This window comes from Oikopleura dioica, chromosome 2 (assembly GCF_907165135.1).
Source record: "Oikopleura dioica chromosome 2, OKI2018_I68_1.0, whole genome shotgun sequence".
NCBI classification, from domain to species: Eukaryota; Metazoa; Chordata; class Appendicularia; order Copelata; family Oikopleuridae; genus Oikopleura; species Oikopleura dioica.
The window spans coordinates 9,652,104-9,675,084 of record NC_137292.1 but is presented as its reverse complement, the minus strand read 5'-3'; the positions used below and the strand labels follow the sequence as shown (position 1 = coordinate 9,675,084).

The 22,981-nt window shown below is 41.1% G+C and overlaps 4 protein-coding genes across 5 annotated transcripts; 1 reads left to right on the top strand and 3 right to left on the bottom strand.

Moving 5' to 3' along the window:
• The first annotated feature begins 1,993 nt into the window (after window positions 1-1,993).
• On the top strand, window positions 1,994-8,718 carry LOC145698870 (uncharacterized). The gene is made up of 13 exons (XM_081776101.1): window positions 1,994-2,269; window positions 3,523-3,640; window positions 3,794-4,008; window positions 4,170-4,247; window positions 4,322-4,480; window positions 4,586-4,789; window positions 5,103-5,337; window positions 5,383-5,570; window positions 7,180-7,329; window positions 7,374-7,474; window positions 7,522-7,598; window positions 7,678-7,847; window positions 8,008-8,718. Exons 3-13 carry the CDS (start codon window positions 3,820-3,822, stop codon window positions 8,173-8,175), a joined length of 1,719 nt encoding a protein of 572 aa, XP_081632227.1. The 5' UTR covers window positions 1,994-2,269; window positions 3,523-3,640; window positions 3,794-3,819; the 3' UTR covers window positions 8,176-8,718.
• Window positions 8,719-10,069: 1,351 nt separating this feature from the next.
• On the bottom strand, window positions 10,070-15,360 carry LOC145696812 (uncharacterized). The gene is made up of 7 exons (XM_081773907.1): window positions 15,293-15,360; window positions 14,642-15,243; window positions 13,967-14,576; window positions 12,338-12,395; window positions 11,232-12,293; window positions 11,054-11,189; window positions 10,070-11,010 (listed from the first exon to the last, which is right to left on the bottom strand). The coding sequence occupies exons 1-7, from the start codon at window positions 15,358-15,360 to the stop codon at window positions 10,073-10,075; spliced, it is 3,474 nt and encodes a 1,157-aa protein (XP_081630033.1). The 3' UTR covers window positions 10,070-10,072.
• Window positions 15,361-15,391: 31 nt separating this feature from the next.
• On the bottom strand, window positions 15,392-16,028 carry LOC145696811 (uncharacterized). Its single transcript, XM_081773906.1, has 4 exons — window positions 15,883-16,028; window positions 15,747-15,839; window positions 15,641-15,701; window positions 15,392-15,594 (listed from the first exon to the last, which is right to left on the bottom strand). Exons 1-4 carry the CDS (start codon window positions 16,003-16,005, stop codon window positions 15,536-15,538), a joined length of 336 nt encoding a protein of 111 aa, XP_081630032.1. The 5' UTR covers window positions 16,006-16,028; the 3' UTR covers window positions 15,392-15,535.
• A 303-nt stretch (window positions 16,029-16,331) lies between these two features.
• Window positions 16,332-21,401, bottom strand: LOC145698864 (bile salt export pump-like). Of its 2 annotated transcripts, XM_081776091.1 has the most exons (10): window positions 17,976-21,401; window positions 17,867-17,930; window positions 17,684-17,825; window positions 17,487-17,642; window positions 17,358-17,443; window positions 17,224-17,315; window positions 16,930-17,183; window positions 16,768-16,887; window positions 16,604-16,723; window positions 16,332-16,556 (listed from the first exon to the last, which is right to left on the bottom strand). In XM_081776091.1, the coding sequence occupies exons 1-10, from the start codon at window positions 21,293-21,295 to the stop codon at window positions 16,465-16,467; spliced, it is 4,446 nt and encodes a 1,481-aa protein (XP_081632217.1). In that variant the 5' UTR covers window positions 21,296-21,401; the 3' UTR covers window positions 16,332-16,464. The 2 variants fall into 2 exon arrangements, with proteins under 2 accessions (XP_081632217.1, XP_081632216.1); XM_081776090.1 differs by having other exon boundaries at window positions 16,768-17,183.
• Window positions 21,402-22,981: the final 1,580 nt, after the last annotated feature.

Below are 22,981 nucleotides of genomic sequence, written 5' to 3'. Positions count from 1 at the left end.
GATGATACTCAAGGTCTTGAGTCTTTCAAAACTGACATTTATAAACAAACTTTCTATGCAAAAATATCAAAAAAGGATGAACTAAGAAAATCAAGAAAACATCCAGATATTTTTGATCGAAAATCACCGACTTTGGTTTATTTATATTTTTCTTTTTGACAACACAAATTGATGGCCTTGAGCTACGGGCTTGAGCCCCTCCGACGGGCTGATCCGGCGTCGAGCCAGCGAGGCGGAACCTGTTCGACGGAACTTGTCCGAGCAGATGCCACTTCATTGGGCGATTGATTGAACCTCTGATTACCGCCACGGACAATTACACACTCTCACGTGACATTTCGACATTTTTTAATCATCCTTGAAAAATTAGCAGCAAAATATAACTTATCAAAAATGTTGCTGGTTACATATATTATCTTCCGTACTGAATTTTCAAAAGAAATAACTCAAGCAATTAATTTCATCCAGATAATTAGAATTTCGATTTTTGAAAATCTTATTTTTTAAAACGAGCCAATCAAGGGATGATTTAGTTATTGAAATTTGAATATTAGAGCGCTGGGAAGGTAGAAATTTCAGATGGAGACAAGGTGTGAATTTTTAAAATTTATTTTTCTGAGATTTCCAAGGTCGTCCGGCCAAGATCAGATCAAAGTCGCTGCGGCTTCGCACTTTAGAGCTCTGTACCCTTTCGCGCTGAACTACAACGCGTCCCCCGGAAGTTAAATTTGTCTTATTTATTTCTTCCCTTTTGTGGTTGAATTATGTTTTCAAAACGCGCAGGAAGGCGAATATAATATGCACCTCGTATGCGCGTATGTCTATTTTCTTTTCGAGTGAGGTGGATTTTTTTCTTCGCGCCGCGGCTGATCCGCGCAGAACCAGCGAGCCGGAACTTTTCCACCGAATTTCTCCGGATAATATACCAGCCTCCGTTTGACCCCCCTGCTCCCCAAAACGGTCGGTTTTTGAATGATTGAAGCTCTCTTTTCTTGCAAGATTCCGTCATAAATACTTCAGCCAGAATGATTGTCAAGGTCACCTTCTGCATAAACCCTTCTTCCTTTATCTAAAAATCATGAATCTTGATTGATGTCTTTGTAAGTCATAATTTTTCCAAGGACATCCTCTGCACGGAGCTTTCTTCGTTGAAAGAAGAAAGACGAGTTTCGGATGACGAGGCCAATTCGTAAAAAAAAGGTTCAAAGAGCCTCTCATGTCAGACAAGCGGTTCACGCGAAATCGTAAAAATCAGTTTTAATCACCACAAAACCTAATAAAGGGATGAGCCAGCCTGACACGGAGCAAAATCTAAATCACCTAACGACCTGACAACTGCTAAGGTCAAACCTTGACAATTCCAGATTCAAAGATTGACCTTTTCCTGCTCGTTTCCTCAACAGAATAAAAACTCATGAACTCATAATCAACAATCATTGATTTCAAACTGCATTAAAAGTCGAAGAAAATCCCAAAGCTTCAGATTTTAATTTAACCCTGAAATTATCTGATGGTTCCCGGAGTTTTCCGAAGCTTGAAAAAATCGAAAATTTCAGCTCAAAAGTATTCAGCTCATCCGCCTTTTGGTACCACACTTCACTGCGCCAGCCCTTGAGTCTAGTTGAACGATCTCGAATGCGTAGCTTGGGCACTTTATTTTTGAACGAAAATAAATGTGTCTTTCTGAATTCTATGTTTCGCATTTTTTCGTGAAATTGACCATTTCCAATGGAGGACATTTTATGTATAATCATAGTCAGTATCAGTTGCACCGTATTTACTGCTATTCTTTCAAGCACTTATACTGGCTGTTGAGATATTCATAAAGAAGATTCCCTGACGGCTTTATCGGATTTTGATCCAGAATTTCGACCGCGTATAAAAATTGAATTTTTGAAAAGACAAGATCAAGATCTCAGCTCATCCCAACCAGCCTGAGTGTGGTAGAATTCAGTTTGTCAAGTGGAGTAAGAGAGATATAGTTCGCTGAATTCGTGGCTAGTTAAATTCGCGTGATGGCGCTCTTGAGCCCACGCTGAGCCCAGAGGCGTTCAAGGCTACGCGTTGGCAGCGAGCCAGACTGAGGACACACCAGACTTCTCTCTCAGGACTTCTGGAGAATATCGACTAGTTTTTGAACGCTTTTTTTCCGAAGACGATACGTACACTTCTACTGACCTGCTTCAGTAGAATTCTGAATTCAATCGAGAGCTTGAATCCTGATCGCAGCTTCAAAACGACTCAGAAGAACCTCTTCATTCTATAGTTGGTAAGTGCATACGATTTAATATAAGCTTTTAAATATTCAATTTAAAAAAAGCGGGATGTAAAAAGAATCACCTGTCATGAAAATCCAGATGCATTATATTTGCCAAGTGGCTCAAGATATCCGCGCGTTGGCGTTCAGTCAACATCGGACTCCGACACTGTTTGATATTTGCAAATAATTCGCGTTTCCCATCCTTTTTTGCCATAAGGGGCCCTGGGTTGACTCTGATCCAACGGGAGGACGGGGTAAAACCTGAGATGAGCGCGCGGATGATCCCATTGTCCCGCGCGGTGTGGTAGATGTGAACTAGACCCAAATTAAAAACGCGAAAAAGAGGAGACTGTCAATATAGACACTGACATGGGGCTCCAAGGGGTGCCAAAGTGGAGGCCTTTCAGACTCGATTTCCCATCCCACAGATTAGAAAAATCCATATTTCTAGGGCTCTCCTCCATGTCTCCAGAAAGATTACCACTTCTAAAAATAATCGGGTCTGGTCAACAAATGGAATCAAATTGTTACGAGTAAATATCACTCGTAAATCCTTGTAAATCCCAAGCGTGAAATTTGAATTGAGCGCGCACGCGATATTCTGGGTCACTTCCAGTTTTCCCGGAATCGGGGAGAGCACATGTTTCATGACCTGCCACCCGTAAAATCTTATCATGTTGAATACACAGCACTATTTGTTGTTAGTTTCATGTTAAATTAGCGAAAATAATCAACCCAGATTTAATAAGGAGACTTAAGGATACTTCCTTAGGAGGGTACGGAAAGCTGAACAATTTTAAAATATTTGAATGATTTATGAATTTGAATTTGATTTTTGATAGTTACATTTTTAATATGAAAAATATGATTTTCTTATATTTAGGATATTTGAGTTAAAAGATATAATTGAATAACATGGCGGATATTCGGAGTCGCGCTCTTTCTTCGAATTGAGGATCACATGAGCAATGATCCTTCGGTGGATCGAGGCCATTGTTGGTCAAATGGCTCTTGTTGCTCGGGGGAGGGCGCGCGGGGGCCGAGAGCAGAGTGTCCGCGCACGGGCCCGAGTCCGAAGCACGTCCCTTAGCTTGTCTGGAGGTTGGCTCAGTGCCAGCGCGGCTCTGAACTCACTCACGTACACACCACACGGCCCTTTTTCTCTTTTTTGACGTCAATGCCAAGGCGAGAGATTTGTCTCAGAGACCAGTTCACTCGCAACTTTTCAGACATAGACAATTATGTAACTTTTTGACTTTCAGAATGATACAGTAGAGACCAGACAAGAAGAAATCGAACCCTAAGAAGTGGAACTTGAAGATCTTCTTTTGAAAATTCCTCCTTACAACATTACGCAGTTGGTTTCTGACCATAGCCAAGGTAAATTGTTTTTTGTTTGCGATTTTCGACTCTCATGGATATTGATTAATATACTGGATATGCTTATGTTACATTTTTCGTGAGGAAGGAATCGGATTTTTGTACAGAAGAGCATTTCGACCAGTTGATTATGGTTTTCACTTTTGATTTCAGGGCACGCCGCCCGCGGCTCACCTCAGATGCTGAACCTTGCAAGTTCGCTCATCTACCAGCAACTCTTCCAGCAAAAAGAAAATGGGGAAAAGATTCACGAAGGTTCTGCAGCTGAGAAAGCAGTGACTTATGACCTCGGCGTAAAAGGCATTCCAGATGATGTGGTTTGGGCGCTTTCCGCCGTCAACTTGGACCAGTACGATGTGCCACAATGGGTCCAGGCTTCGAATCATCCCTTTTTTGAAGCAAGCTCTTTTTCCATAAATTTTACATTTTTACGATTATCAGCGTGTTTTTCGGAATCCACGTATTTTCAAAAAACCGACAAATTTACGAGCGCAAAAATTTAACGATCACGTGATGATCCGAAAAATAGAAAATTACGCTCAACAAGGGCGGCGTCAATCTGAACATGTCTTGGAAGCAGCCTGATGATGTGCCCAAAAGCGAGATAGTAAGTCATACTTTCAAATATCTTCTGGATGCTCATGATTTTCTTTTCATTAATGAAAAACTAATGCTAATTAGGTAACGCCGCGGGAGGATGATGAGCTGAGTAAACCCAGCGTGATCAAGAAAATCAACTTTCCTGTTGGCAAGCTTCTCAATACTTCTGAACCCTCCCCAGTCCCATATTTACAGCGAGTTCCTCAGATGCAGTCTATCCTATCTTTACGCCCAGATCAGGTACGTCACCTTGAGTCAACTTTTTTTTCGATTATCACCATTGAAGTAAGAACAGATAGAAGTTTGAGACACACAAAAATACCTTTCTTATGTCTCTTATTTTAGTTCCACAGAGTGGCGTCTTCGCACGATCAAAGGTGTTCCGTCATCACATCATCCTCGGTTGAAAATGGCGCAGAGGATGCGCATCATTCTGGCGAGCCCATAAAAGCGAACTCGGTTGAGTCTCCACCTCAAAGGGAGAAATCCGACGAGGAACTAGAACACCACTCAAACGAAATGAAAACTGAAGCTATGGATGTTGATAAGGTAACTTTCTTCAAGACTTTTCTTCTCAGTCCCCCTATGAGTTAACTATTATCATCTCCCAACAAGCCTTCATAATAAATGAGGGTTGTATTTCCTTAGTAAATTTTGCGGAGTTAGAGGCTCTGGAGGGCTGAAACATCCCCTCGTAAACCCGCTTTGCACAGTGTATTTACGCTTGCGCTTCCGCCGAGTAGCCCTTTGTTTGAGCAGCCTCTCATCTCTCTCCCCTTTCAACAAAATAAAGATAATAGGCGGTACCTGTCTCTCTGCTCATCGACTCGTCCGAATCATAAATCCTCATCTCAATATTTAGAATACCGCCGGCCTCATTGGAAACAAGCGCTACTTATCCGCCGAAGCATCGGACATTTCTGGCAACGACGAGCTCCAAATCGACGAGTCTGAAGGCGACATTGATGTTACTGATGGCGATGCTCCCAATCGAAACGAATGGGCCAACCAAGAAGAGCCTCCAAGAAGAAAAAGCCCGATTGAAATGCTTTTGGAACATCGGGCGCAGCAAATCCAGTCAGCTCAGGGATCCCAAGGTAAATCAAAACTTCTTAAAAAACAACCGTCTAACTCTTTTTTAGCAGCTGTCGGTCAAAATGGCCAGACTCCCCCTGCATTCCAAGCCATGGGACTACAGGGACTTTATGGAAATCCACTATTCCATCAAAACTTGCGGAACCAAGTCCTTCAAAACCGTGGGCTCACACCCCAAACATTACCCCTTCTTCTCCCCAACACAGCCAATGGAGTAATGAGCTCCTCCCCAAAGGTAATTCTGAAGCAGAACATAATCCCTAAGGTGCCTAGGATCAATTTAAATAAGCAGTAAAAGTCTGGCTGAGTAATGGGTAATCAGGCCTAGAGTGGGAAAGTTAGTTGAGCCGGCTGAGACGAATCGATTTCAGCTCCCAAAGTGGCCAGGCGTCGGCACTCAGCCAACGAGCGGGACGAATTTCAATAGAAACAAGCTCACTCGAGTCTAGTAGGGCTAGTACTCGCGCTGGTAAGGGGATGAGCCACTGCGAGGGATAATGAGCCCCACTGCGTCAACACGCTGGCAGGGTGCCAACGGGTGTCCAAGGTCGCTTCTTTTTGCTGGCTTATCTGAGCTATTGGATCAGTAGTTCGTTCTAGGTCTGTAGGCTCACTGTATAGATGATTGTTAATCTTACTGTATTAACGAGTCAGTGCCTCTATTTTACAAGCTCATAATGGAGAATTTATATCAGTCCTTTGAGAAAAAATATTATAAACTGGAAATTAAAGTAAAGCAAAGTGCAGAACTTAATTTTACATGTTCCATCGATTCCCGAGCCCCTTGGATGATCCGCAGATGACCGGCGGTACTCGAATCACGAAAGAAGTGGTCTCACTTGTCAAACTCATTGAGGCGGAAAATTTCTTCGGAAACGAAATCGGCCCGGCGGCTGAAATTCCATCCCTTCCGAGGAAAAATTCCAAATTAAGGATATAGCCTATGAAATTAAACTTTCATAGCGCTTAAATGCGACGTTGGATCATTTTATTTCAAAAGCAATCCTATCTAAAAATGTGCGCAGAACTCGATTCTGGTACTTTTTTAAAAATTTTCATTTGAATTTTTCTCTGTAGAGCGTTTTTAAATCTTACGATCGCGATTTCTCGAAATTTTTACATTAAATCGCTAAAACTAAACCAATGACTGCATTAGCAAAATGCTAAACTAGAATATTGTGGCTGAAAAATTTTCAAACTCGTCCAAATTTTCATTCTAGTGTTTTCCTCTTTCTTGCTCCTGTTTTTCTTCCATGCGCGCTTTTTTGGGTCCAACCAATCAGAGCGCTCTTTAAAACGCGCACTTTCTCTCGGGAAAGAGGAGTCGAGAGATTGAGCACCACGCGCAGCGCTTTTTACACTACTCACGCGCCGGGGAAGCCTCACGGAAATGGCTCTAAAATCGGTTTTTGTCGGAATTAGAGAAAACCGAACCCACAATTTTGTAGATAAAGATCTAGAGTACCTTTCTATCAAAAAAACTCCACCGATTTAATGTAAAAATTTCGAGAAAACGCGATCGTAAGATTTCAAAACGCTCTACAGAGAAAAATTCGAATTAGAATTTTTAAAAAAGTACCAGAATCGAGTTCTGCGCACATTTTTAGATAGGATTGCTTTTGAAATAAAATGATCCGACGTCGCATTTAGGCGCTATGAAAGTTCAATTTCATAGGCTATATCCTTAAAAAAAACCGGTGCCACTTAATTTTTTCTTCACGCTTCGCGAATTCTGAAAATTAACGCACAACATTCTTATCTGCTCATTAGTCCAGAGCTATTTCTCAAGCTGCAAAATAGCTTGAATACAATGAATCAATGATTTTATCTAACTCAACGTTTAGCCGAACCCGTTTCTCACAACAAACTCCCTGGATGCCCTCAAAAACGTCCAGCGATCTGCGATGATCTCCCCGGTTGGGCGATCTCCTGTTCCCGGAATGAATGTCAACCAAAATCGAGCTCCCTCTGATGGAAAAGGATCGAAAGACAAGGTTTAACTTTCATTCATAAAACTCATTATAAAGTCAATTACAAGGGGCCCTTTGCTTGCTCTCTTTGCGGAAGAACATTCAGTCTTCGCGGAAACCTCCTTCGACACGAGAGGATCCACCGCGGTGACAAACCCTTCCGATGCAGGTTTGTACTCCTCCTTGATCCCCATCAATCTTAAAACGGATCTTAAGATTTTGCAACAAAGCCTTCATCCAGCGAACGGACGTCATGGCTCACGAGCGAGTTCACACGGGAGAAAAGCCATTCGGTAAGTTCCATTGATCTTTTCTGACTTTGACTAATTAGCTCTAATCAATGAATTTGTATTTTAAACTCAAAATTTTCAGCTTGCCAATATTGCGGAAAACGCTTCCCAAGACGCTCAACGATGAAAGAACACGAGAAGTCCTTTTGCCGCGCGCGGTCCAACTCCTTTGATGGCAAGAAAGAAAACGGAATGGAGCTTGGCAACGAGGAGACTCATTGCTGCACCGATTCTGACGAGAAAGAGTCGAGGGTAAGCATTTCATTCCAATTGATTTATGTAGCCTCCTCTTGATAATTTGACATTTTCGGACGTTTATTGATCCAAAGGTCGCATGTTTTTGATGGCTCATATAGGCCCCAACTCTGGGCAACAAAATTCCGTTGAAACCTTTTCTAACTCGTCCTTTTAGCTCCCATTCCCCGACAAAGCCCTCGCAAACTCCTCTGGCACCAGCTCTGGAAACTCGAGCGAAGGCAACTGCTCTAAAACCCCTTCACCGGAGCACCCGTCGCAAATGTCCGAATCGAAGATACCCGACGCCTCCGATTTCTCCGTCAACGCCGTAGTCGCCCAATGAACATTTCCCCACCAGCTTAAAACAGATGCCCAGCAAATACCACCTTAGCCCATTAAACAAAAACAAAGTAAACAGCAAAGCCCAAACGAAACAAATAGAACGCCCAAATAAAAACAAATGTCAAACTTCTGAGGCAACCCTTCTTTATCCCTACAAAACAAGAACAGTGCTAAAATTCGATAAATTCCGCTTTAAAAACTTGTAGAGAGCCAGATCCTTCTTATTTTGTTTCATTCAAAATAACTTTGTCTTACCAATTTTTTACTGCTCCAGTCTAGTTCCAGACTTTTATTATGCTTCAAAACTGTGTTTCAAGCCCAAAAATAGCCCGGAAATTATCACCAAAAATTCAAATCATCTTCTCACTGCGAAAAAACATATAAAAACGCCAAAACACCCAGTTTCAAACAAAACTGCTGTACAGAAACCCAAACTGTCGCTTAGGATAAACATTACAGTATCCTAGTTTGCCCAATTTCAAACATACAAACAAAAAAAACGATGCTTAATTTATTGATTGGAGAATTGATAATAAAATCATATAAACAAAAAATGACTTCCGCTTGTTTCTTGCAGTTTTCCTCATTGATTTAAAAAAGAAGGTCTTTTCAAACTTTCTGAGCTGGAAGAAGATTGTCTAATGAAGTCAGAGAATGAGCAGATACGGCAATTTAAATTCACTATTGATTATTTTCTGAACTTTTTTCTTCTAATTCGGCTTTACGACGCACCGGAAAATCCATTTGTCAAACCCAGCAGTCTAATCAGCCGAGAAAGGATGAGCCAAACGGACTGGCAAAAATTTCAGGCACACGCCATATTATTCGATAATAATGTATGCACATTCCCGATGCTACTGTCCGATGTTTTCAAGATCACCTTGGCCGTGTGCCCGCGCGTCAGCGTTTGGAAAATATTTTTGACTTGAGAAATGCTTTTGGACTTGGCCCAACGCACATACTCCGCGCAAAATTCTCAGGGGATTTTTATTCTTCGAGCATTTTCTGTCTTACTTATATGCAATCAACTATTCCTTCGATTACATGGCTAAAAATATTTCTAGCAAAGCATATCATTGTCAGGTTGATATTGACAAAAGATTCTAGCAGTCAATATCCTAGCAATCGAATCGATTTACCTTTGGAAATCTGGATAGCTTGATGTCTCTTCAAGTGCTTGAATAATTTTTCAAAGAAAATTTCCATCGATTTGCGGGAACAGAACAAACTCGTTTCTTGTTCAGAATTTATCGATAATCTGGAATTATAACAGAACTCCTAATTCAACTGATTTTCGAGACGAGTTTTTCTTCTGATTGAAATAAATTCCGTCTCCCTCGCGTGTAATCCCTACTGTTAATTGAGGCTCATCCCTTTTTCTATTTATCCACCTGTTGACTTACACGGTGTTTGTGTTAGGCACCGGCGTTGTGTTCTTTTAAATAGGCGCATTTTCTGCTCTGTAGGTGTATATTTATTTAGTTTTCCTTTTTGTGTTTTGCGAATTTATTTAGGTTCGGGGCCTTTCCGGAAAGATCCTTCCTTTCAACTGATCCCCCTTTTTTGTCTTCCGAGTCAAGCTCCACTGAAAAGTAACAAAGCTCCCTGAAAGCTCCATCTTCTTTTCATCGAGTTAATGCAGTAAGATGAAAGTACAAAACTGTGTTGTTGGCCTTGGCCCAAAAAATATACGCAGATTAAAAATTCTCAGGGGAAAAATCAGGAGAGGCGCACAACAGATGGTCCTGACAAGCAAGTGTCTTCGTACTGCATATTTTCACTGCATTTAAGGAAAAGCTGATGAAAATTTAATTTTGATATTCATCTATGCATATGCCTGTACATTTACTCTGAGGAATATGTAAATTCTTCTCATTTGGTTAAGTTAGTTCGGGAATTTATTTAGTGTTTGCAAAGAGTTTGTCAATGTCATCCCAAGAAAGGTCAGTAGAAGAATCCTTTTCAGCTAGCTCTTCTTCGATCTCTCTATTTTTCTTGTCGATTTCATCCCAAATGCTGATAGTTTGTTCTTCCTTCTTCAATTCAGGCACAAGATCTTCTTCAATATCCCAATCAGTCTCCTCTTCTGGTTTTTCATTTGAAAGCTCATCGAGCATTTTCCACATGCTATCGTCGTCAATGGCTTCTTCCTTGATTCCACCAATTTGCTTCCTTCCTTGAATTTCTCGATCCCTCGTTTTCGTTAGCTCAACTTTCATATTTAATATTTTCATACACGAGGAAATATCTTCATTCGAACACGGGAAGCATTTTTCTTCCACTTTTCTTTTATAATTTTTGTAATTATAATCCTCAAGCGTTGGGTTTTCCTCATAAAGTTGATCCAGCATCGCTACGACTGTATTTGCCAATAAAGATGAGCCAGGCGATGGATTTAAAAAGACATCTCTTTCGTCCAAAACTCGAATTCTATCTTCAGCCTGTGCTTTGAACCAAGCTTTAACAATTTCTTCCGGCCATGAATCCCCTGATGGTCTTCTCAATGGAACCGGAATTTGGTAGTTTGTATTTTCTAAATGTTCCCAGATATTTTCGATAAAGTCAAATGCCATAGAATTGTCCAGTTGATCCATTAAATGAGAAGTAGTCGTTTCGATCCAGTAGGGAGCAATCTTATCGGTACATCCAATTCTGACTCCTCGAAGAACACTTTTGAGAACAGCCACAGTTTCACGAGGGTTTAGTATAGAGATCGTTGAGGCGAAATCAGAAAGAGGCAAAGTTGCGATGTATCCATTTATGCGGCGCATCTTGAGACTCGAGTTCGCCCGGGCATCTTCTAGCTCTCGCAAAACGTCAGGAAGAGAGTTTGAAGCTAGAATCAACATAAAACCTAAGTGATTGATTACATGAAATACCTGAAGAAGGTAGACTTGATCGGAACATCAGGTTGTTGAAGTCCCTTGAATAAAAATCTTCAGACTTGGTCGAAGAAAATGACTCGAGGAGTTCTGGCCGAGCAAGCTTCGAAGCTCGCGTTAGCAAGACATCGCTCTAGAATTTATTTTGAAGGAATGATACGCGAAAATCACTCACTTTTGCTATATAATCAACTTCAGCTGCGCTCAGACCGCCAACATCCTGCAACAGATGCAAAACCTTCAAATTCTTTCTCCTAGGATCAAATACTCTTCTTAAAAACTCCAGGTCTAGTTCTACTCGTCCATAGTTTTTCCAGGTCTTGAGCTCCGCCTCGGCTCTTTCTACTCGCAGTCCTTTGATTAAATTCCATATCTTCACTGTTGGCTCTTCGGAGTAATGGCTCTCGATGTTCTTCCCAAGAGAAGAGGGTATTTGGCTGAGTTTGTACTGATTTTCTAGCGCTAGAACTTGATCCATTCGAGTTTTGTGTTCGTCCTCTCCCCCTGCGCCGATCCAATTGCTGAGCAAGGACTGAAGAGGATACGAGTTTGCGATCGTAAACATATTCCCAATCTTTGAATTAAAGTGCTTCTTGTTGAGCATATTGACACCAGAGAAAGAATTCTCTGAAGCAAAGCGATGAACAGCGTCTGGCATAATATCCAAAAACTGTTCTATGTAGTCGACTAAGGTTGAAAGAGTGACGTCTGGTTCTTCTTCGATATGTTTTCCGAGCAACTCAGATATGAAGAATAAATATTGTTCAACAGCCATGTCTACTCCATGAAGTCGCCGTTTTACAGGAAGTGCGACTTCTTTGAGAACTTTAAGTTGTCTGAAAACGTCTTCACTTGGAACATAAGTCGCTCCCTTTTCATTTGGATTTTCCTTCGCGTCATTCATGATGATATTCAATGCATAATCAAAGATTCTTCCGATTCGTTCTTGGACAGAATCTCCGGCTTCAAAGCACTTGTGCTCCGGGAAATTGCTCACTTCCGAGCCAGTAAAAATCAACCCTGCTTCGTCTAGGACGTCATCGATGCTGTAGTAATCGAAGTATTTTAGAAGATATTGTGTTTTGTATTTTGGACGGATGAATTGCTTGGCGCTGTGGAAGAGAGTAGCTTCTTGGTCAGCAGCGAAAAGTGGATCGAGTTTTGTTTGAAAGATGACGGCGTTGACCATTTTAACGATAAGGTCGATTGTTCCGTTTTCAATTTTATCTGAGACGCCCTTAATTTTTTTATCAGAAAGGAAATTTCCCGAAAAGAACTTACCCGTATGAGAGGAACAGATTCCTTCATATCATAATTCATAAAGAAAAGCTCTCCATCCAGGGTCTCGAAAAATTGGATGCGCGGCGGTTGTTTTGGCGCCCCCTCTCGCTTTCAACCCCCGCGCCCTAGATGTTTGCGCGAGAAAACAACGGTGGGCTGGATGTTGCGCCACCCTCCGCGGACAGTTGTGCGCAACGGGAGCCGATTGTTAACAACGGGCGCTCGGTTGTTCACCAACAAGAAGGCGGTCCTCGCCTCATAGAAATAAACAAATTAGTACCCCACGTCGCCATTCTAAGTAAATGATTAAAATATCATATGTGATTTATCGAAATAGATGTAATTATCCAAATAATTTTTAGATATCTTTATAATCTTAGTTTTAAATCGGTATTTTTCATGAAAAATCCGAGAAACACTCAGGTGGGTTTCAAAATTACCGGGGCAAAACTACTTTCCCTCTAGCTCCGATCAGAGTCATACAAACCCCAAACATCTATATATGTATCGACTCAGAATTTTCTGCTCTTTTGCTGGAGCATTGGACTTTTCGATAACTCAAAAATTGTCGGATTTTTTATCGGTTTTTCCTTCAAATTATCGGTTTTCTTTCTGCATTTCGTCAATTTGTAGTCGAAGATATCGCAGGTATGTTAAGAAAATTATTTGAGCGAAAGAAACCGGTTATTGTAAGATTTTTCCGGCGTCCGCCGGGAAAAATCCAGCTTCGAAAATGTCATCGAATCTCGATGGATGATAGTTAATTGAAACGCCCTAAAACCACTGATAATTATAATACCAAATTTTCAGTCACATGACTCGCGTGACGTCATTTAAAACCGAAAAATGATGATGAAAATATGAGTCTTCTAGGAGGAAAATGATCAAAAAGACCGATGATTTTCGATTAATTTTTTTTTTTCTTGTTCCAGTTTTTTTCAATGTTCCAGACAAAGAGCATAAAATTCTAAGTCGACTCATATATGAATGTCTGGGTTTGAATGACTCTGGTCGGAAATACAGCAAAAGTAGTTTTGCCCCGGTAATTTTGAAACCCACCTCAGAAGAAAATATTTCAGATTACCCCAGCTGCCTAGTTAGGGATTTTATCAGGTAGACGCGGTGTTTAGATGATTGAGTGTAACTACACTGTGTAAGTGGCAGTGCGCTAGTGCTTTGCGCGCTCCCCGGGGCACCTGAAAGGCCCCATAATCTCAGTGGGTGCACACTCTGACCTACTGTAACAAAAATCACCGGGTAATCCAAACAAAACAGTTCTCGGAAGTGGTAAGCTACCTGTTTGCAAAAAATATCGAATTCATAGGCAACTATTACGTCCAAAATGTGCTAGTTACTTGAACGTGTATTTTGTGATCTGTCAATTATAAATAGCTAATTGCCCCGAATCTCAAAATAATTTTTATATATTCGGAATCAGCGGAAAAAGTTACATCTGGAGTCTAAGTTTAACTGAATTTGAACATTTTTCCCTTTGGCGCGAGCCTATATTTCAAACATCCAGCCCAAATTGTTTTTGAAAGTGAACAACGAGCGCGCCGATGTTGAGAGCGAGAGGGGGCGCCCTAACAACCGCCCCACATCCAATTTTTCGAGACCCTGTCTCCATCCCAAATTCGTTCAATAATGTCGCTGTATTCGTCCAAAATACCCAACGTGTCCTCTTGAATTTGATCGAACGACCTAATCGCCGCTTGATTCACTGCCGGATTTACAATCAAATCAAGTTTTTCAAAGATAGGCTTCCTCTTCATTCTGTAATCAATCGACTGCGAGGCCCGCTCGTACTCCCAGAAAAGCGGATCAGAACCACGCGGATCTGTTCGATTTCTTTCAGCAAGTTCCGCCATGAGCAGCGCTTTCTGGTTCAGGAATCGGCTCAAGGAATGATTCGGGAAGACCAGATGCGAATATTGAGCCATAAATCGCCGGGCTCGTTTGTGAGGATTCTCTTTGTACAATTCAGAGAGCTGGCCTCGATTTCTGTAAGCAGCGTGTATTCGAATTTTTATGTCGATCTTCATGAAATCGAGAAACTGATGAATGATCCCATAATTATTCTTGTGGAAGATTGCGTCGCCGATGAAATCTTGCATCGCTCGTTTTTCGCTTTCTTCCGGAGCTATTTCATCCATGAGAAGTTCGCCTTTTGCATATTCTAGCGCGGCAAGTGGCCTGTAGATCTCTTCAGTAGGGTCATCGATGTATTTATGCGAAAATTCTGAAAAATGAGTGATATTTTTGACTATAGTTGTAAATAGACGAAAATATTTTTTTATAGATTACCTGTTCCCGTAAGACGCATGTACTTCATCATATCCATTACTCCTCTAATCGGGTAGCCCTTGCAAATGAGCTCTAGAGGGCTTTTAGATTCTAGCGCGGATCTCAGCACTTCTTTGGAGAATTGATTTCCTTCCGAATCCGCGTAATGTTCGCAGACAGAATCTTCCAACAATCCTGCCGTTTTGAGACACTCTTCCAACTTGCTTCTATTCTCCACCGACACATCTTTGTAAGGGATGAAAATTTGGTAGTAAAAATCGTTGAGTTTTCCGCGCTGATCTCTTTTCCACGAGTCCCCGCGCTGACGAATTCTTCTGATGCCGATTGATTTCAGATATGTTTTATTACGGAAGTAGTTTTTAAAAACGTCGGGCTCTAAGTTTTCTTTGAGGAAGTTTTCGTCGATGAGGATTCCTGGCGGTTTTTGGCTTTCTTTGAGGACAACTGTCACCCGACCGTCGACTAGGAGGTTTTCGAGGATGTAGTTGAGCGCCATTCGCATCTTTTTAGGAGTGATTTCGGCTGTCTTGATTTGTGGAAGATCAAGATGGATGATGGAGGAGGCCTTCTTAGGCAGGACTTTCTTTGGATGGGCATTAAGCCTAGAATTTCATTGAGACGCCATGTCAAAAAGAGAGTTTTTGAACAAACCTGGTTGTGGTTAAAACACTTCTTTTGGCAATACTGATAACATTTTGCGCCCGAACATAGCGATTCATCTATAAATTCATAATTAATCCATGATTTTCGTAAAAAAGAAGAGTTTATTCAAAAATAGGAAAAATAAAGATGGAAAATCAAAATTCTCGGTTGCAGGAAATAAACAGGAAAAGTTGTAGAAATGGAGGAAAATTCGTTTTCTGAGGAAATTTTTAGCGCGAGGTTTTTCTTTGCTTATTTGGGCCCGTATTTCTGGCTCATTTTGTAGTCGGCGGTGACTTCTGCGAGCATATCTGGAAATAGAAATGATAAAAGAGGAAGAATCGGATAATTTCTTACCAAGGAGAAGTTCGCGCTCCAGAACGAGTCGGTTAACCTGCTTTTGAAGAAGCTCGTTTTGCTAGAAATTTTAGCTTTAAAGACGTATAGAAATGAGTATGCTTACTTCTTTGACGTTATGATCTGCCTCGTTATACAAAGTGGTCAAGGATCCGTCAGCCTTGACTTTCACAGTCGTTTCTCCGATCTTGAAGCTTTGCTGAAAGACAATTATTCGATGGAAAGTTTAGTTGCATCATTACGTTGTTTGGGTCTGGATTGAATTCTCGTTGCATCTGAATGGGGTCTTTCAAGCTGTTGAGGGATTGTGCTCGACGCATCGTCGATTTCTTTGGCGAGAATTTTTTGCTTCCGAAAAATCCCATTGCTCCTTCTAAACTTTAGAAAGATTGAACTTTGGCAATTAAACACAGATTCGATTAGAAATTCAGTATTGACAGTCAGTATTTATATATCAATTTAATTCATAAAATAATAAATATCGTGAAAGTTGCAATTTCTCTTAAAAAAATATCTCCGAAAAAGTCTGTTACTAACAGAGAAAGAAAGAAAGTGCAGCTGTGAAATTCTAAAAGAAAAAGCTTTCCACGGACCAATGAGCGCCGGAGGACCTACGCGATTGGAAGAGCTGGATAGGCCTGAAGAGCGCCACTACTTTGAAATCAAGGAAGAGAATCTCCATTGCTGCATTCTTTTGTATGTTTATTGTGATAATGTACATGAGATGGAGTTTGAAACTGTAATAGAAGCAGAATTAGAAAAAGTGCACTAAGGGAAAGAGAGGTAAATTGGTTACTCTAATTGAGCAATGTTTAAAGAATAATTTAAGACAGCGTAACATTCATGGTGATGAGTTTGTAGTAGGCGCCTTGGAGTTCCATCAGCTCATCGTGAGTTCCAGCTTCAACTAGTTGACCTGAAGAAAGGTGAGTGTTATTTCTTGATGAGGTTCAATTTCTTTACCTTTATTGACGACAGCGATTTTGTCAGCAGAGCGGATAGTGGACAATCTATGAGCAATGACGATACAAGTTCTTCCTTCTCGAGCTCGATCCAGCGCGGCTTGGACGACTTTTTCGGCCTCTAAAGATTGGCTTTTAGAATCTTATCAAGTTTCGATAACTTACCTGTGTCAAGTGCAGAAGTAGCTTCATCAAGAAGAAGAATCTTGGGCTGTCGAATAATAGCTCGGGCGATGGCAATTCTTTGTTTCTGACCGCGAGAAAGTTGATTTCCTCCTCCACCACCTGAAATATTCTTAGCTTTTGATTTCATCAACACAAACAAACCAGTTGGTGTATCGTATCCCATAGGCAAGTCCTTGACGAAATCATGAAGAGAAGCTGTTTTCGAAGCTTGAATGACTTCCTCGTCCGTCAAATTCCTGTGAAGAGCGCCATAGCGAATATTCTCGCCGATAGTTGCATCAAATAGAGTTGGTTCTTGAGCGACAATACCAATGTTGGATCGTAGAAACTTGGTGTTCGTTTTAGTGGTATCATGCCCATCAACGAGCACTTGGCCGCCATTCGTATCGTAGTATCTGATCTTTTACTAAATCATTTCTTTGTCGTTTAATTTACCGTTGAATGAGCTGCATACAAGTTGATTTACCACATCCGGATTGACCGACAAGCGCCAGTGTCTGACCTGCTTTGATGGAAACATCAAGTCCCTAAGCAAATTTTTCCCTAACAAAAATTCAACAGACACTTACGTTGAGAACTTGGATATCCTTTCGAGTAGGGTAAGTAAACTGAAGATTCTTGAAGTGGATGTCGCCCTTGAAGTTCCAGGTTTCACCTTGATTGAATCCGTTAAATATGAAGAGGGGTCAAATATTTACCTTTTGTATCATAAGGGTCAGCGTACGCTGGAATTCGATCGAGAAGTCGGAAGATTCTTGCCGCGGAGTCTTTCGCTTTAGCAAAGTCAGGAGCGGAGGAAGCTGCTCGACCAAGCTGGTTACCACCGAAGATAATTGCGGAGAAGATTCGGAAAACTAAATTATTTGAGACCATCGTCGAGCATATCTTTTCGTACCTTGTTCGTATCCAAGCTCATGTCCACCAACGAGATAAGCACCGAAAGCAAATGTACACGAGAAAGCGAAGAAAAGGACAGATTGCGAGACACCGTACATAAGTCCATAAGTGTGAGATCGTTTCAAACCAGCATGAAGAGGCTAGAACTATTATGAGTCAAGAAAAACATGGAATTTCTTACAGCTTCAATTTCTTTGTTGTAGCGATCGTCGAACATCTGTTCCCGGTTGAAGGAAGCAACGGTTCTATATTTAACGTTTAGTTAGATGTTATCTTAAAGTTTATGGTACCTGATCATTTCTACAGCTTCTGAGACCATCTTTCCAGCTTCATTGAGCGCGTCACCGTCTGTGAGTGCCTGACCTGACCAGATTTTACCCTGAATCATTCCTGTGAAAGCTGTAAGAGGGAAGAAGGCGAGAACAACAATTGCCAAAAGCCAGTAGTTCACGAAGGCGATGAAAAGAGAAATCACAACGGTCGCTAAACAACTGAACAGAATACCCAGTTGTCCACCAGCAGCCGCTTGGACCATACCAGCATCAGATTGAAGCTTGGTGGCAAGAGCGGACGTGTTATTTCTTGGGTCATCAAAGAAAGCGATATCTTGTCGAAGGATTGCGTGAAAGCCGTCTTTTCGCATCTTCCTTGTAAGACGCTCGCCGGAGTAGCCGAACATGTACCCTTGCAAAAATTGAGAAACAAGATTCACACCAGCCAAGCCAAGGAAGAAGAAACAAGCACTCTTGATACCATCCGTTTTTGTTTTTACATCTGGTTCACCAAGGAATCCAAGAATGTAAGAAATGACGAGAGCACAAATAGGCAAGACAGCACCGTTAATCGTAGCAGCTATAGAACCACAAAGTAGCTGTGGCCAGTCGGGAGCAGATAGCTTAAGAATTCGCATGTTATTTGTTGGAGGCAAGTTATCTTCATCAAATTCATCAACTTCTGAAAATGCATCTTTCGCGACAACAGCCGAGGAACCAAGATCCATTGGCATTGAAGCCCGGGACGCACGGGAGTTGGCTCTTGAATTTCTCTTTGATCTTCTGACAGAGTCTTTTCTAGACATTTCTTCCACTTTAGCCTTTTCGTTGCTCTCTGCCATGCCCTTTTTGGCAACTTCGGCATCTTTCTTCTTATCTTGGGACTGCAGAGTAACAAGCGAAAAGTAAACACCAGTCTTTTTCATAAGTTCGTCGTGCGTACCGCTTTCAACAACAGTTCCATGCTCCATTCCGTTGATGACATCAGCGGCCTTGATGGTCGACAATCGATGAGCGATGATGATTGTAGTTCTTCCAGCTCTGTATTTGGAGATACCGTTCAATACAATAGCTTCAGACTCTGTATCAAGTGCGGAAGTAGCCTGATCAAAAAGCAAGATCTTTGGATTTCGAATAAGTGCACGAGCAACTGCGACACGCTGTTTTTGGCCGCCAGAGAGTTGATTGCCACGATCGCCAACATTTGTGTGGAAATTCTGGGGCAAGTCCATGATAAAGTTATATGCATTGGCTGCTTTCGCAGCTTCAAAGATTTCGGCCTCAGTAGCATCTGGTTTACCGTATTTAATGTTTTCGTAAATAGTTGTGTTGAAAAGTGGTGGTTCTTGTTCGACGACTCCAATAGTGTCTCTCCACCAACCAATATTGAGTTCTTTGAGGTTAACACCATCGACAGTGATTTCACCTTGTTGAGGATCGTAAAATCGTTCGATTAGCTGAACCACAGTAGATTTACCCATACCAGAGGGACCAACAATAGCGGTCGTTTTTCCAGTCTCGAATTTGATATTCAGATTTTTGCAAATGTTATCATCGGGTCTAGTAGGATAGGCAAAAGTTACGCCTTTGAACTCAATTGTGCCCTTGAAATTCGCAGCTGGAATTTTCTTTCCTTCCTTAGAAAATGGATCAATTTTGGATCTTCTGTCAATGATTTTGAAAATAGGGCCAGCCGCACCTTTCGCGACACCAATTGCTTCAATGTTAGGAGCTGCTTGAGAAAGTTGAAGGGCACCCATAAGAATCGAGTAAAAGACAGCAGTGATCTTATCCGCAGAGTAATCAAATACGAGCGCACCGGTCGAGAATGCGATGGCAAAAGAAATGAAGATGATGCACCAAGAATAACCAAGGAAGATACCATTGACCATTCCTTTTCGAATTCCTTGATCCTGCGCTGCACCGAGATTGTTGTCGTATCTTTCTGTTTCTTTGTCCTGTCCATGGAAGGAGTTGACTGTTCTGATAGCGTTGAGAACCTCTTCAGCCACGGCTCCAGCTTTTCCATAAGCTTTGAGTTCTTTTTCAGTCATTTGAGAAACAGCGCGAGAGAGGAAACCAGCTCCGAGGACAATAAAAGGTAATACACACATAATTACCAAGGCCAACTGCCACCCTTGAAGTAGAGCAAATACAATTCCAAAAATGAAGCAGGAAATTTTCTGAAGCAAAATGGCAAATTTATCACCCATGCCATCAGAGACTTTCGTGACGTCATCAGCCAACATAGCATTTAATGTTCCAGCAGCATTTTTGTCAAACCATCCGATTTCCATTCGCATGATTGCTTTGAAGAACTTTTGTCGAAGAAGATGAACTTGGTATGTAGCAACACGAGTGTAGCACATAACTTGCACATAACCAGCAGCAACGGTACAGCAGGCGATGATGGCGAAGATTCCGCAAATTAGAGCAACTTCCTTGAGAATTGAATATTCGACGCCGTCGTAGTTCGCTCCGCTCTCGATCGCAACGGCGTCTTCAACCTGTTTTGGGCCACAAGCGTAAAAGCTTTCTGCTGAATTCCATGCGTCGTAATGAGAACAAAATGAACTATTATCGAACATTATCTTTCCAACTTTTGCGACATTTGAACCTGTCAAAGTCGGGCAAGTAAGTGGAAATACGGTTTTATTATCAGGTGGAGGTGGAATGTTTGTTGTTCGAGTTTCTCCTTCAGGTGGAGAGTCCATAAATGCTTTATCAAACGGTGGAGGAACATCTTCGTTTCCAAGATAAACTCTTTGGCATGAAAAATATTTTTTAACATAGCTGCTTGTTGGATCATCTTCATCAGGTTCAGCCCCACAGTAGTTGCACTTCGTTACCCAATCAATCCATTCTTGTTTCTGGCAACCAGATCGGTAGACATCCCTTCTCGATAGCTCATCTTCATCATTTTCGTCGAAAGGTTTATTGTCGAAAGTTTTTTCTCTGTTATAGCAATAATCCGTTGCATTTGAATATGGTAAGTCTTTGCGTTCTTCATCAAAATCAATAGCGGTTTGGTTATAAAAACAAGTTTGGACAGTTGTTAACTCATCACAAATGTTCCACTGTACGAAATTCTCCGTCATTTGTCCGTAAAAAATAATCATAACCGGCAGCGCGGCTCCATGCAAAATCGCGCCAATTGTACCGAATAAGATGAGGTTCTTCTCTCTTTTACCACAAAATCGAAAGAGCTCTTTTGTCGAAACTGCTTGTGACTTTGGCTTGCCATCGGCGTCCACGGCAATCGCATCTTGATCACCGACGAAGGCATCGTTGTCGATGCCAAAGCTCGTCTCTTGGATCTCTGCGGACTTTTGTCCCATTCAGAAAACTCTTTTCCTTTCCAGCTCTCAAAAAAATTATCAATTCTGGTTTATTATTCTGTATGTTCGTGAGCAAGTGGAATGCTGCTCGCTAATTTGACTTTGGTTGTGTGCCGCTTCATCGAAATATTTTGTTTGCTTTGAGAAGTAATCATTAACGTTCTACTAACCAGACTCCTTGACGTATAAAAGGTCGTTCACTTTTCCAAAGTTTAGGGTGATAAAATTCAGTTTATGCAAGGCGCTGTCCAATCAGTTCTAGTTCAACATTCGTTAAAAACTTCATGATCAAATTCGTGATTCGGATACAGTAAGACGTACAGTTGAATAAGACGTTGACCTTTTCTGTTGTCAGATGATTATTCGATGCTATAGATTTTGTCTTACAGTGACTACAGTCTGACCAGAAGCTCAATGGCCCGACTTTTTATAAATGCTTGTCTATCCATATAATTGATGCAGGTGAGAAGATATGATGATATGAGACAGTTGTAAACCCCCTAGTCCAAGCTGAATATCCTTACGAAGTTCCTAGGACAAATTTTGAAAAGGTCATCGACGGCTATGCCTGGTGATGGTGATGTTTGTCTGTTGACTTAGAATACGTAGATCTCTGTTCTGGAAGGACTTTGGTTTTTGCTATCGCGCAGTAACCAATAATTAGTTTTTGTTTTCGCGAATGTTGCTCAAAATACATTGACAGATATTTTTTAACTTTAATTTTTGAAATAAGTTTAGTTTATTTTTATGCACACAAATATGAGACTTTTTTAATTGAAGTGCATTAGGGTTTGTAAATTAATTGTTTTCTGATTGGAATCCTTTTCTCTACTTTATTCGTGCCCATGAAGATGGGTGTCTCTTCTGAAAGGTGGCTGGAATACTAAATTTCACTAACAGCTCCTACGTTTTTGTATTTACACTGTAGTTATGGATAGAGATCGGTCAGCGATCGACCTTTAAGGCAACAGAAAGCTTTTTAATTTTGAAATCATTTTATTCGTGTTATAAAACTTTCAGTCAGGAGTTGTTTTATCAAATGTTTCGAGTTAAAGCAGTTTACTGTTTCAGATTTGCATCTGTTTACATAAGTTTGTCCAGCAAGTGATAACGCTCATTAGATAAGTAAAATAGACATAAAATTGGTTTTCTGCCAACTGTCGCTACTCTACTGAATTCAAACAATTCATGAAGGTCTTTTTTCCGCCCAGTAACTATGTTACCATTTTCAAGGTAAATGAACATTCAATTTTATCGTTTTCGCGTCACGAGTCCACCAAATGAAAAAGCCATGCGAACGGAGACGAAAGAGGTCGTCGCCCTTTTTCCGCTTTTTATTGACTCAGCAATACTTTCCAGCAAACAGCGCTAATACGACCTGCCTATCATGCCGCAAAGAAAAGAAATTCGGACAAATAGCTTTTGCTATTTACTGAGCTGTAGAGATACTACAGTGCCAGTAGACATCTGTTTCTTTTATTGGAATGTTAAGCACGGATTGACATGCTTCTAGCTCAACAAATATCTTCTTAAAAGACTCTAGCGTAACTATGATGGGATTAAAATGAGCAAACTGATTTTTTAAAAGAAGAAGGGAAACATTTTCCGTTCTTACCTTTCTTGAATGATTTTCAGGTGACGTTTCCAGGGTTTGAAAAGTCTGAGCATGAGCATGCTCAGAGCACT